Raw genomic sequence first — 13360 nt, 5'->3', positions numbered from 1 at the left:
TTAAAAACACTTCCAAACAAGCCCTTAGTTTATTGACAATGTTCAAAAATCAATATATGTATATTACAAAAATGGACACAAATTAAGAATGTTGAGCCATTCAATCTTTAGTATTGAAATGTTTTTTCCCTTCTTGTTTTGATACAACCAGATATTACAATAAATGAGAGGACTTATATACCATGGGTATAACACTACATGACATCTCGTGCTAATTATAACATACATAAATTTGTCTAAATAGACTTGTTTTATTTGATGAAAGAAAAACAATACTAAACAGAACCTTAGCCATCCCCGACTATTGGCACCATCTCCATACCCCTATTATTGCTACCATCACCATCGATGCCCCCATTGTTGTCACCGCCACCACCACAACCACTACCACAATTGCCACCACTTCTGCTAACCACCGTTGCTACCTCCTCACTCTAACCATCACACTCTACTATTGACACCACCACTATAACTCCACCATTGTCCCTACCATCACCCCATCATTATATATAGTTATATCACACATGTTAAAAATTACAAAGATTTTAATATTGCTTTTCATAATCACAACGCTTTTAAAAATATAGGTTATATATATATTAACAATCGATATTATCTACACTAAAGGGGAATGGGTGAGTTTAGCCTCACAATTGTTAGCAATAATATGATTTGACGTGGCTGGCAAATTTGTGCCACGTGGCAATTTTTTTTTTATTCATTTAAAATATTATAATAATTTACCTTATTTATAAAAATAATATATCTATAAAAAAAAAAAAACCCAACTTCCCTTGACCCACCTCCCTTTCCTCTACCATCTTCACCTCCCCTGCAACCCCCTCCCCACCCCCACCTTCTCCCTCTCCTCCCTCGTCACCTCCCCGACCTTCATCCCCTCCCTTCACCACCAAAACCTTAACTTCTCCTTCTCCGTCACTTTCCCTAACCGCAAGCCCCTCCTCGAAGTAAAACCAACGACACATGACGAAGATTGAGAACTCAATTCGAAATCGTGTAAGGTGTGCACATTGATCTGCCATTGAGTTGTAGGAAGGCGATGGTTGTAGTGGTGGCGGGTCAGGTCAGGAGGGAAACCAAGGGTTTGGAAGAGCTGGTGGCAAAAGGTGGTAGGGTCACTGGAAAGTAGCGTCACACATCCAGACGCGCTTGTGGATCATGGTGTCTTAGGCCAGATAGAGAATGAATCGGGAGGGGGAGATCTTGCAGGAGTCACAGAGCTTGAAGGGATGAGAGGGAGGGGACGAAGGTCGGGGAAGATGGGTTGCCAACGAATTCGTGATGGCGTGAAGGGGTTGCGGGGGCGTCGGCCGTGGAGAAAGAAGGGAAGGAGGGTTGTTTGGGGGTTGTGGGGGAGGTAGGGGTGGGGGGATAAGGTGCTAGGGTTTAGGGAAAGGGAAGGGCTTGGGAAAAAGATAGGTTTTTTTTTGTAATTTTTTTTATTTTATTTTAATAAATAGGGTAAATTATTATAATATTTTAAATGAATAAAAAATTATTTTTTTGCCACATGGTACAAATTTGGCTACCACGTCAGAACAAATGTGGTAGCCATGTCAACTTTTAATGGATCAATGGATGGAAAATGTAATTGAGGTACTATATTAAAATAAAATAGTAGGTGAGGTATGAAAATGAAATATTTTTAAAATGTTATAAGGAATTGAAATCGATCCCAATCTAAAAAGGCAAAATGTAACTTACCCATTTTTTTTTAAGCAATGAGTTTTTAGCTACAATTAGTCGTCACGTCTCGTGTTATCACCGCACGTGAGACGCAAGGTTGATGTGGAGCGATCTGAGGGTTGGATTGTTTTTATATGCAATCCTGACCGTTGAAACAAAGCTACGGCCAGGGTTTGACGCCTGTGAGCCACCATACGCATAAACCCCTCACCCTAATTCTGACCTAAAACCCTCCCCTCTCCTCTCCTCTCCTCTCCTCAATTTTGTTTGAGCTGCCTCCCTCCCTCGTTCAGTCAATCCTCCTCTCCCCCGCCATTAAGCTCTGCTGCCAAAGCTCCCTTTCACCCACTGCAAAACGGTAGGTCCTCTTCAAACTCTCTCTCTCTCTCTCTCTCTCTTCAATGACTGAAGTGAGCCACTCTTTGCTAATTATGTGGTTAAACTGTGGTTTGATTTCTTCTGGATTACTTTATCACTTTTCCTCCAGTTAATATCAAGCTAAGAACCCTAATTTTGGAATTTTTGTCTTTCCATCACAGCTTTAATGGCCATCTCTGCCCAAAATAAGAGAAAGGGTCCGAAAGCAAACAAGGCTTCCCCCAAAAAGAGGCAAAAGAAAGGGTCTTTCGCCCCTAAAACCCCGAAGGAACCTGAGCTTTCGGACCATTACGAAAGCTCGGATGAACAAGAGGTGGAGGAACGACATGTAGAATTTGATGGAGATGAGGCAGGGTCTGGTTCAGATTCCGACAGTCTTTTCGGTGATGATCCCCTTGCTGATGATGATGCTTCTCTCCAAGGAAGTGATGATGAAGGTATTCGGCTTTTTATTGTTTTCATGCTTCGCTTATTGTCTGTTGTGCTTTTAGTTCTTTGATAGTTGAATATCATATATCATTGTGTTGTTATGTTGTTGCAGGAAACGGTTCAGGTTCAGGTTTGGGTTCTGATTCAGGTTCTGATTCAGATGAATCTGATATTGAGAAAAAATCAAGACGTATTGATGAGAATAGGACAAAGGAAGAAAAAGAAGGTGAAGAGGAAATGCAGCTGAACATTAAGGAAGAATCCGATGAGTTCAGATTACCAACCCAAGAGGTTTATTGTTGGACCGGATTATGTTTTTGCAAACAATGGGAATATTAATTAACAAGTTAATTTAACAGCTGATATATTCTATTTCATGCTTAACTTAACTTGTTTACTTAATGATAATAGGAACTGGAAGAAGAGGCACATCGGCCTCCTGATCTTCCAAATCTCCAGAGGAGGATAAAAGAGAGTAAGCATGTCTTAGGCTTCTGTATTTTTAAAAATAAAAACTTCTTGATTATTATTATTTAATAAAATCTAAGCTTAACATTTATATCTAGTTGTTCGAGTGCTCTCAAACTTCAAGGCTTTGAGGCAAGATGGGGCACCAAGGAAGGATTATGTTGAGCAGCTTAAGAGGGATTTAATTTCATACTATGGCTACAATAGCTTTTTAATTGGGGCTTTAGTAGAGGTGATTGATATATCTTCACATTGTCTTGTTTTTTGTATCAATTCTGCAATGATCTTTTCTTACTTTGTTTGGTTTCGGAAACTTATGAGTATGTTATTCCGTTATCTAGATGTTTCCGGCTGTTGAGCTGGTGGAACTCGTAGAAGCTTTTGAAAAACCTCGACCAATGTGTCTCCGAACTAATACGCTAAAGGTGACAGAATATTATAACATATTGACTTTGTGAAATGTGACTTGTTTTTATGTTTACCCTCAGTATTTTGCATTTTTTAAATTGATGTTTTCCATTGTGCTTAGACACGAAGGAGGGATTTGGCAGATGTTTTAATCAACAGAGGAGTAAACCTAGCTCCCTTAAGCGAGTGGTCGAAAGTAAGGACCATCTCATCTATGTATTTTTCTTAGCTGTCTTTTTCAACTTATATCTCTTATCAAGATTAATGAGACTGTTCATCTTGTGATTGCAGGTTGGATTGGTTGTGTATGATTTTCAAGTTCCAATTGGTGCCACTCCTGAATATATGGCTGGTTATTACATGGTAGATGCTTTACGATTTAGCATTATATTGTGGTGCTCGTTTCAATTGTCATCCTTCAAGTGATTTGCTTACTGTTAATTTGTTTGCTCAGCTGCAAAGTGCAAGCTCCTTTTTGCCTGTCATGGCCCTTGCTCCTCAAGAGAAGGAACGAATTGTTGATATGGCGTAAGTAGTTTTCTTTTTTACTTTATTTTGCTTATCTACTTTCCTACTTATGATATATCATTATTTTATCAATCTTAAATTTAACTTTCACAATACCTTAAGAAGATATCTTTGGTTACTATGTGTATGCCGCACCTAATATACCTGTCTGCTTAACAGATGTTATGCTCCATTTTAGAAGTTCTTCCTGCTGTAATTGGGGGTCTGATTAGTGAAAACTGAATTAAACCATGTGCTTAAAATTTAGGGTTAAGATGGAATTAAACTTTTTACTAGAACATCGAGTATAAATAGAAGAAACCTGGTCTGTTTTATGGGTTATCTTCTCTGAATGTAAGTCATGTAACCTTGCTCTTGCAGGGTGTGCTTGAGAGAGTGAGAGAATAAATTCTGCTCCTGTTTTGAAGTGTTAAATTTCCTTAGGATTCTGGATTACTAAGCAATTATGTGCTTGGCATCATCTTCATGCTTGCATGCCCTGTCAGTGTCATGTAATAAGAACAGATTGGTTTAATTGTGTCTTGAACACTATACTCCAACTACTACCACTGTTGTATTCTCAGTTGTGATAACACCTTTTGTCCTTTTGCAGCGCTGCACCTGGTGGTAAAACAACTTATATTGCCGCTCTAATGAAAAATAGTGGTATGTGGAGTGATGCAATTGATGAATGACATGTTATGCTACTAGTAAACAGAATGGTGTTAAGCTATTCTCTGCATCCATTCTGTTCAACATGTTGTAATTATTTTTCATATCCTGGATTTGATTTTGACTTTCAGCCTGCACAACACTGTGACAATCGTCTTTCATTATTTTCAGTTTCATTCTTTTACTTATCTATTCATCCTGCCCTTTTTTTGGAAGGCAGTGTTTTCTTTTACTTTGATGTACTTCTATGTTAATGTGAAAGCATGGTTAGTTAAGTTAGTTTGGACCTTGATCCCAAATATCTGTGCTCATGCTCGCATTTGAACTTGTGAGGTGTTGTGTATGTGTTTGCACTGCATGTGGTGAAAAGCCTTTTGCATGATAACAGTAGACATGCTTTTTAGCATCTTTTGAACCATTTCATGCCAAGATATCGCCCTTTGGTTCATTTCATCACATTATCTATGATAATTAATTCTTATGTGAGAATAATCTTTGTTAAAATTTTTATATTGTGCATGTGTCTTTAATCCTCTACAAATCCTTTCAAGTGTACAAATGCATGATCTAGCATCTTACATTTACTTCAAATGTATAATGATATTGCTTAAAAGAACAAAAAGATGTGAGAACATTACGATCAAGATGTTGGTGCCTCATGTGTTTTGTAGTCCTTTTTTATTTTTTATTTTTTTTGAGAACCTGTAGAAGCTCCACCTATCTGTTCCATTTGTTTTTTCATTGTTACAATGTAATTCGTTTCAGGAATAATTTTTGCCAATGAAATGAAGGAGCCAAGGCTCAAGTCACTCACTGCTAATTTGCACCGCATGGGGGTGACAAACACAGTAGTTTGTAACTATGATGGCAAAGAGGTTAGATTACAAGTGCATGGTTTTGTTTTGATTGGTTTCAATTTTTTTTTTATCATGTATTGTTGTATAAGACTATTTCTGAGGATTATTGTGTTTTATTATGTTCTGCCCAATTTTATATCTTTTCTTTTTTCGTCTGTTAATTAAATCCTCTATTTCAGCTCCCTAAGGTTCTGGGAGTCAACGCTGTTGATAGAGTTCTATTAGATGCTCCTTGCAGTGGGACAGGGGTAAGCAACTGGGGTGAATGTGCTACCATTTACTCAGCTTCGTGGATGTATGAAATGTAACAAGTCTTTTGTTGCAGGTTATATCTAAAGATGAGTCTGTTAAAACTTCTAAAAGCTCTGATGAAATTCATAAATGTGCTCACCTGCAGAAGGTATATTGTTCTCCGACTTGTGATTCTAGACCAAGAAGTTGCTAGAATGTCAACAGTTATTATACGTGTCTATTACATTACAAATGCAATTAACAATCGAATCTCTCCTTTTCTATTAAAATGAAAAATCAACTTTTACTCCCCTTTCCCAAAATATTTATGAGAAAATGTGGACCTTTTTTCATGTCAGATCGATGGCAGACCTATATATTTATTTTTTCCTTTTTCAGTTAATCATGTTTTCTTCTAAATTTCTATATTCATTCATCATTTAGATCGCCTTTAAATTTTGTATTGTTTTTTCTGTAGCAACTGATACTTGCCGCAATTGACATGGTGGATGCAAATTCAAAATCCGGGGGATACATTGTGTACTCCACGTGCTCCATTTTGGTTGCTGAGGTTTGTTTATTGCACCCTAAGTTGTCTTTCTAGTTTTACTTGTTCCTTAATATTTATTTAACATGTCTTGCAGAATGAAGCAGTAATTGACTATGCACTCAAAAAGAGAAATGTTAAACTTGTCCCATGTGGACTTAGCTTTGGGGTTAAAGGGTAAAGATAATTCTCCTTTTGTGTGGTTCGGTTGTTGATGCAAAGAGTTTTACATTTCTATACTAATGATTCTTTCTTTTTTATCAGGTTTGTCCGGTTCAGGGAACAGCGGTTTCACCCATCATTAGAGAACACGAGGCGATTTTACCCTCATGTTCACAATATGGATGGCTTTTTTGTGGCGAAGGTAAAACTGTGTGTGCGTGTGTTTTTTTTTGTCTTCCCTTTCTTTGGGTGAAAGTAAAGGATTAAATACTAGACGTCATGGGTCAGGGATCTCTTTGAATTGCGACCATAACTAGTTCTTTGATTACTCAATGCTTGCAGCTGCAAAAGATGAGCAATTTGAAGCCATCGGCAGAAAAGTCTGAATTCGGTGAAACAGTGGAGAAAGCCCAAAACATGACTGAAGAAGAGAATGCTGAGGAAGATGACCAACAGATGTTGACAGAGGATGATACTAAAATTGAAAATAAGGTTTTGCAAGAAGAGGTTAGCGAAAATGGGAAACTAAAATCTCCAGGCACTACCAACCAAAAGAAGGAATCCCCCGTCACTGTGAAAAGGAGGAAGGGCGCTGGGTTAAGGTCGAAGGATATGAATTTCCCTGCCTTTTTCTCTCATCTGAATGGGAAAACCCCCTTGGAACAAAAACAAGAACAGAAAAAGAAATACCCGAAACTGAAGCACCCTCCTAGAGAGGAAATATCAAAAGCCAGGTAAAATGCGCTAATCACCATGTATGACCATTAGCTTGCCATCCTTACTAATGATTGTATTTTGTCATCTAATTCAAAACACAGTAAGCTTGTGAATTAAGAATAATGAAGGCTCAGATACATACGGTTAACATCCAACACGTGGAACATAGTTTCTATGGATAACTAGAGTTCTTTCCCATCATTTTTTTATTTGGAACTAACTCAAAGCCTTTTTTCAAAATTCTGCAGGGAAGAGAAGAGGAGAGCTGTCAGGGAAGGAAAATCTTCCAGCAACAAAGAATGATCGGCGGACTGAGTTCAATTGGCAATTACACTGATGTGCTGTGTCGATGCTTTACTAGCAAGCAACCTGAGTTGGGGATTTGTCGTAGTATGCTCTCTTTGTAAGCTCCGGTTTGGTACAAGTTGCCCTCTGCACTCTCTACAATTCCCTAAAGTTTTGTTTTATTCCGTTTGTTCGTCGAACAGAAATGATTCCATGCGTATTGTACTAATGCAATGCTACAATGACTTCCATGTTTTAGTAATTAAACCAATGCTGAAGGAACACTGTGGTCTAGAATTGGCTTTTCAATCTGGTGACTTTTTCCATGTGTACAAACATAGCAGCTTCGTTTTGTTTGCCCTAAACAATCGTTGGATGATAACGATCGGAGTTCAAGTTCGGTGTCAATGGCACGCTGCCCTGCCAACTGAAGAGGCCCGTGTTTGCCTGTGTTCGTAGTTTGTCTCATAAACATGTGGTTGAATGAGGTTCTACTATTGGCTCATTTGGATGTGCTTTTAAAATGACTGAAAATGTTTTTAGCGAATGTTCTTTTGTTCCAAAAGCACTTGAAGTGCTTTCTGCAAGAAGCACCAGTTATGTGCTTTTTCAGGATTTATTTGCATTTTTACGAAGAATTGGTTTCAAAAATATTTTCATTAAAAGCGTTTTCAGTCATTTTAAAAACACATCCAAACGAGTTCTATAGTAGTTACTCCAGTTTCCACAAGAACCATCCTCTTGGCCAATTGGATTTGGGTTGTGTTTTCTTTGATGGTCATTCCTTGTGTCGATCTAGTTTTTGAAGATATTAAGTCATTTCCAATCGAAGGGACTATACATAGCCTCGTCTATAATTATAGCTCTGCAAACAACTATTTTTAAATGTATGTGTCAGGCCACATTCATATGTCATCTTCAACCGAAGAGGTTAAACATAGCTCCTAAATAATTTATTAGTTTTAAGCTTATACCTTAAATGTATTGGTTAATTTAATTAAACTACCATTAAATGTTTTTAAATCTAGTTGTTGAATTTGAATCAATGATTACAACTGAGAAGCTTGACCCCTACAATCTTCTAAGTCTTGATTGCCTCCGTCAGCCTTGATTTGGAAATAATACATGTCTGACTTTTGCTATGATCTTCTTCACATTTTCATGCTCAAGATTAGAACTTTGAAAACTCTATTCCGCTTCATCACAAGCACTAACCATGTAAAACTTCTTTGAACTAAAAAAGGACTAAGAGGGGGGCTACATTTGGTCATCCTAACTTCTCTTCGGCCAAATAATAGTCTGGTGGGCCCCAAAGAATTATAGCCTAACCATTGGTTGGAGATGAGTTTTTGAACAAATCATACCCTTTTTTAGCTTTTGGACCTTTAGCTGGTTTGACCACACTGGTTTACGGAGTATCTCATTAGAAGAGGTCAATTGCATTTTGCACCTCTATGGGTTGTACCGGGTGACAGTTTGGCTTCTGTCAAGTTAATCGATGTTAAGCGATGCACACAAAACAATTTGAAAGTTACAAATGACTATGCCATTAACAATTCGATTCTTACTAAATCTAAAAGGCAAAAGTGTTCTGTAAAGAAATTGTATTCCCTGTCCATATAACGCACTAATCAAACCGAGTGCCTTATCACGCACCAGGCACCTAAACTAGACGTATTTTTCCCAATGTCAGATGCTACCTGTGTCCAGTTACTCATAAACGCGTTAAGACCATAGCATGTCACACGAAAGTGGCGCTTTCTCTAGGGCTCGTGAAGACATTGCAACTTATGGTTAAGACATTGCAACTTAAACCAAAAGGAGGGGGAGAGAGGGCGGACCAAGTGGAAGAAGAATCATACATACAATTTTCACTTTGTCAATCTGTGTGTGTGTGTGTGTGTGTGTGTGTGAGAGAGAGAGAGAGAGAGAGAGAGAGAGAGAGAGAGAGAGAGAGAGAAAGAAAGAGGCAGATTCATACATACAATTTTCAAACCATTTGTCAGAGAGGGAGAGACGCGAGAGGAGAGGAAGGGGGGAAAGAGGAAGAATCGAACATAAAATTTACACTTTGTCAATGTCACAGAGAGAGGGCGAGAGAGAGAGAGAGAGAGAGAGAGGAGGTGAGAAGGAAAGAAGAATCATCATACATAAAATTTACACTTTGTCAATGTCACAGAGAGGGAGAGAGGAGAGGAAGAATCATACATAAAATTTACAGTCAATGTCACAGAGAGAGAGAGAGAGAGAGAGAGGAGGAGGAAGAAGGTGAACATACAAGAGTAGCACATCAAGGAATTGAGTGGAACATAAATGGCTATGGATTGAGAATACAAGAGATGACCTAATTAACCCGAATTACTAGAGATGTACACATAAGAAATCCCTCTTCTAAAAAGTTAAAAATTGAAAAAAGGTAAAACTTTCCCTTTTCCTATGCTTAAAATTTTTTGGCATCTCTAAGAAACGAAAGCTAACTCCAAGACGTAAAGAACCTAATAAATGATTTGATACAAACACCGGAGATAACCAAGACCATAAATGATCAAGAAGCAGGATACTCCAACACAATCGCAATTCGAAAACACCATTACAAACAAAAGCAACAGCAAATAACAGCTTCAGCTCCACAAATATTTCCCATTTATGAAGCCTCAACCCTGTTATGCTTTATAATCCTCATCCCTGTTATTTCTGAAACAATTAAGTTATCATATTGCCTGTAGCTGCGAGAAGGAGATTCGAATTATTGACCCACCGATGGAAGTAGCATGCTTGCACACAAGTGCTTCAGTGGCCTGCTCCTCGGTTTCAAACATAACCAAGGCCTGCTTCTTTCCATTCATCTCAAAGAGCTTTGTGCTGACAATGGTCCCAATTTCCTCTAGGTGGCTCACAATCTCCTCTTCAGTGACTTCCTGGGGAAGAGAAGACAAGTGGATCATCTTTGTTGGGGAGCAGCAATAGCGGTAGTTCTTTGCTGCATTACGGTTGAAGCGGTTGAGATTTGAGTTCACATATTCATGTGTGTCAGCACCTTGCGTTATATTTGGATGCTTTGAGAAGTTGACCTCCAATCGCTTCCCAAACAGTAGTGCACCCTGCATCACAGGTATGAATTTGCATTGGTACCAGAAGGACAACTTTTCTCACTATAAGAAATGTGTGAAGAGGAAAAGTGTATCGGAGAGATGTTAGAATGTGAAGAAGAAATGAGAAAAGAATATATAAAACTTTAACTGACGGGGAAAACGTCCATTTAACATTGTTTTTGGCTTTTGTTGTTTGTTTTTGTCGTGTGAATCATTGCAGGTAAATATTCTTCTCCCTACTATCATCCCTAGTGTCAAATGTCAGTATTCCCTCCTTTTCTTCTCTACCTTTAGTTACCAAAAAAAAAAAAAACCAATAACGAAAACTCTGCCAGACTACTCAAAACCAAAGTTGAGTGGCACCAAAGACTGCATTATTCAACTTCTACGCCAAGCTTTCAGTGACTTGGTAAATCATCAAGAACAGTTATGATATCATCGAGAATATATGGGTCGTGTACAACTATCCAAACATAATTATAATAATTGTAGTAATAATCAATAATGTTAAACCTACTTTCAAACCTGAAAACCAACAAACAGATGCCACGCATCTCTTGTCAAAGCTCTTTACAAGCCACATGACCAAAACAAAAGATCCCCAGACAGTTAAACTTGCATCACTCATCGAAAAATACTATAATTCCATAATGAGGTTGACCCCTAGGTATAAACACACTGTATCCTACAATAAATAAGAGAAGTTTAAACAACCACACCTTTAGAAAGTGTACTGCCAGTTCAGCCTGGAAGCCATCACCCATCTGGACAAGGGCATGGTCTGTCTTGTTCCGAAGAAGTTTAATTCTCACAATGTTTCCATAGATGGAAAACAGATTAAAAAGCTTGTCCTCATCTATTTTCTGAAATAAAAAGTGCCAACATGTCAAGAATAAAGAACATAAGAGAAAGAAGGAAGAGTAGTAGTAGCATGACTTACATCAGGATTCAGATTGGAGACAAGGACTGTACACCTGTCGTTGGTTCCACTTATACCAGGAGGCAAACCTCCACCGAAGGCTGCTGCAATTGCAGCCGCATTAGGCATCTAGATTTAAGGGGAAAAGTGGTTAGTTACTTATAGTTTGCATTATAGTATGAATATAAACAGAGATACAATTGGGAAATGAAATCGACACACCCCTTTCCTATTTCTGCATGCCCCTGTAAAATTCTGACCATTTATTTTCCTTTGATTTATTCAATCCAAAGGCCAGAAAAAGAGAGAACCGTGTAGGGGGAGAAAATGGGGTGTGAAAACATACATTTCCAACTTAAAAGGTGGGAACCATTTTAATTGGAATTAATGAGCCTCAAGATATTGGGAGGCTCCTTGCTTTAAACAGTCCTAGTGTTCCTCACTACTAGTTCAGAAACCATAAATATACAGAAACCTTGGTTACAATCCTCTTTATAAGGACCAAAGTAGGCCAAGGCGATCCAAAGATTTTTTTTCGTTTTTCAGAGGCTGGCCATGCAAAGATATCAGCAGACATCTTATCTTATACCCCCAAACAGTGTAATATCTCAAATGACACAACTTCCCCCCACTCACTACCAAAACAAACTGTAGGAGTTCCCCAACAGCAGTAGGCACATTTCAAATGAAACAAGCATGAGCTGACACACAAGTACGGTGGAGTTCCAGAAACCATGCGGTCAATTTCACAAAGAATCAAAAAACAAGGAAAAAGTCATCCACTAGACATCCTAAATATTTTCCACAAAATTGCAGGTAATATCCTCAGCTCCGGGTTATCTCATACACATCCAAGACAGTCTGAACAATACCCACCTGCGGAAATCCAACTGAAACACGAAAATGAACATAGATATTAATAAATTATTGTAGATCACAAGATTGCTGCAATAAAAAAAAAACCGGAGAAATAAAGCACCTGCCCTGGCTCCAGTACCTTGAAGGCCATACATGCCTCCTGCATCACCATATCCAGACTGTAGCACAAAGTGAACAGAAATATAAGACAAAGGGTTAGGTAACTAGAGAGGATATAACACATGAATTTGAAATAAACAACAAAATGCAGTGGAACACACTTGTGGAGATCTTCCTTTCTGTTCTGAAGGCAAATTGGGATTTGTGAAATCCCTAGGCAAGGGATGAAAGAAAAAAAAAATGATTCAGCACTAACAGCAGGAAAACGTCAAAAAGATAAAGAAGATAAAACTAAGTCCATCAGATTCCAACAAACCTTGAACGCTCATTATTGTAGTTCACTTGTAATTCATCAAGGCTGGATTATGATGAGAATAATGAACAAATTAACATTATCAGTAGACAATGAGAAAGAAATATGACCAATCCAAGCATATGAATGGAATCCACAAATGATAAAAGGTTTGAAACCTACTTTGAGAACTGAATGTCTAGTTGACAACAACCATCATAAATATTACGTCCCTGTAAAGAGGAGATGTGTTAACCAACGCTCAACAATTAACAGAACTAGGATGCAGACTTCAAACAAAGTCTCCGTCCAAGCTGCAAAGCAATATGGATGTTTGAAGAATACCTGCAGGGCTGTTCTAGCTGCAACAGCACTCTGGCGGGATTGATACTGAATTAGGGCCTGAAAACCTACATGGTTGCACAAACAGGATGGAAAATACATTACAACAAATAAAGCATCCATGCACTGTTTGTCAGTAAGTCCTTTTTTTTCAATTAAAAGGCATAAGGTTTGCAAACAGAATCATTCTACAAAATGAAAATATAAAAATAAGTTTTTTTATAGCTACTGAAACACTGATAATTAATTAAAGCGAATATGATCACTCTTATAGAAACAAGCACATATGCATCCAGCTTCGGATCAAGAGTCAACTTGAGAGTTGTAGTCTAAAATAAAAGAGGCATAGACTGAGATACAAAGAGGGAG

At 38.1% G+C, this 13360-nt stretch overlaps 2 protein-coding genes across 7 annotated transcripts in view; one reads left to right on the top strand and one right to left on the bottom strand.

Annotated features, from left to right (window-relative positions):
• Positions 1–1784: 1784 nt before the first annotated feature.
• On the top strand, positions 1785–7677 carry LOC137722306 (26S rRNA (cytosine-C(5))-methyltransferase NOP2B). The gene is made up of 18 exons (XM_068461273.2): positions 1785–2065; positions 2247–2522; positions 2627–2805; positions 2926–2989; positions 3081–3214; positions 3324–3407; positions 3512–3586; positions 3682–3753; positions 3845–3918; positions 4511–4563; positions 5335–5444; positions 5606–5674; positions 5752–5826; positions 6136–6228; positions 6302–6381; positions 6469–6568; positions 6709–7100; positions 7332–7677. Exons 2-18 carry the CDS (start codon positions 2252–2254, stop codon positions 7384–7386), a joined length of 1980 nt encoding a protein of 659 aa, XP_068317374.2. The 5' UTR covers positions 1785–2065; positions 2247–2251; the 3' UTR covers positions 7387–7677.
• Positions 7678–9855: 2178 nt separating this feature from the next.
• The window catches only part of PTB3 (polypyrimidine tract-binding protein 3), a 75153-nt gene continuing 71648 nt past the window's right edge, over positions 9856–13360 (bottom strand). For 5 of the 6 annotated variants that reach the window (XM_088692348.1, XM_088692347.1, XM_088692345.1 and 2 more), the window contains exons 7-15: positions 12995–13059; positions 12833–12882; positions 12674–12715; positions 12519–12570; positions 12359–12416; positions 12256–12269; positions 11401–11508; positions 11180–11323; positions 9856–10469 (exon numbers count right to left, since the gene is read on the bottom strand). In XM_088692348.1, coding sequence (XP_088548474.1) covers positions 10080–10469; positions 11180–11323; positions 11401–11508; positions 12256–12269; positions 12359–12416; positions 12519–12570; positions 12674–12715; positions 12833–12882; positions 12995–13059 — 923 coding nt within the window. In that variant the 3' untranslated portion in view covers positions 9856–10079. The remainder of the gene's footprint in view (positions 10470–11179; positions 11324–11400; positions 11509–12255; positions 12270–12358; positions 12417–12518; positions 12571–12673; positions 12716–12832; positions 12883–12994; positions 13060–13360) is intronic. The other variant, XM_088692350.1, reaches the window with a different exon arrangement.

The sequence above is a fragment of the Pyrus communis genome, chromosome 4 (assembly GCF_041283825.1).
Source record: "Pyrus communis isolate YQ-2024b chromosome 4, ASM4128382v1, whole genome shotgun sequence".
Classification (NCBI taxonomy): domain Eukaryota; kingdom Viridiplantae; phylum Streptophyta; class Magnoliopsida; order Rosales; family Rosaceae; genus Pyrus; species Pyrus communis.
This window is presented reverse-complemented; position numbering and strand designations above follow the sequence as displayed.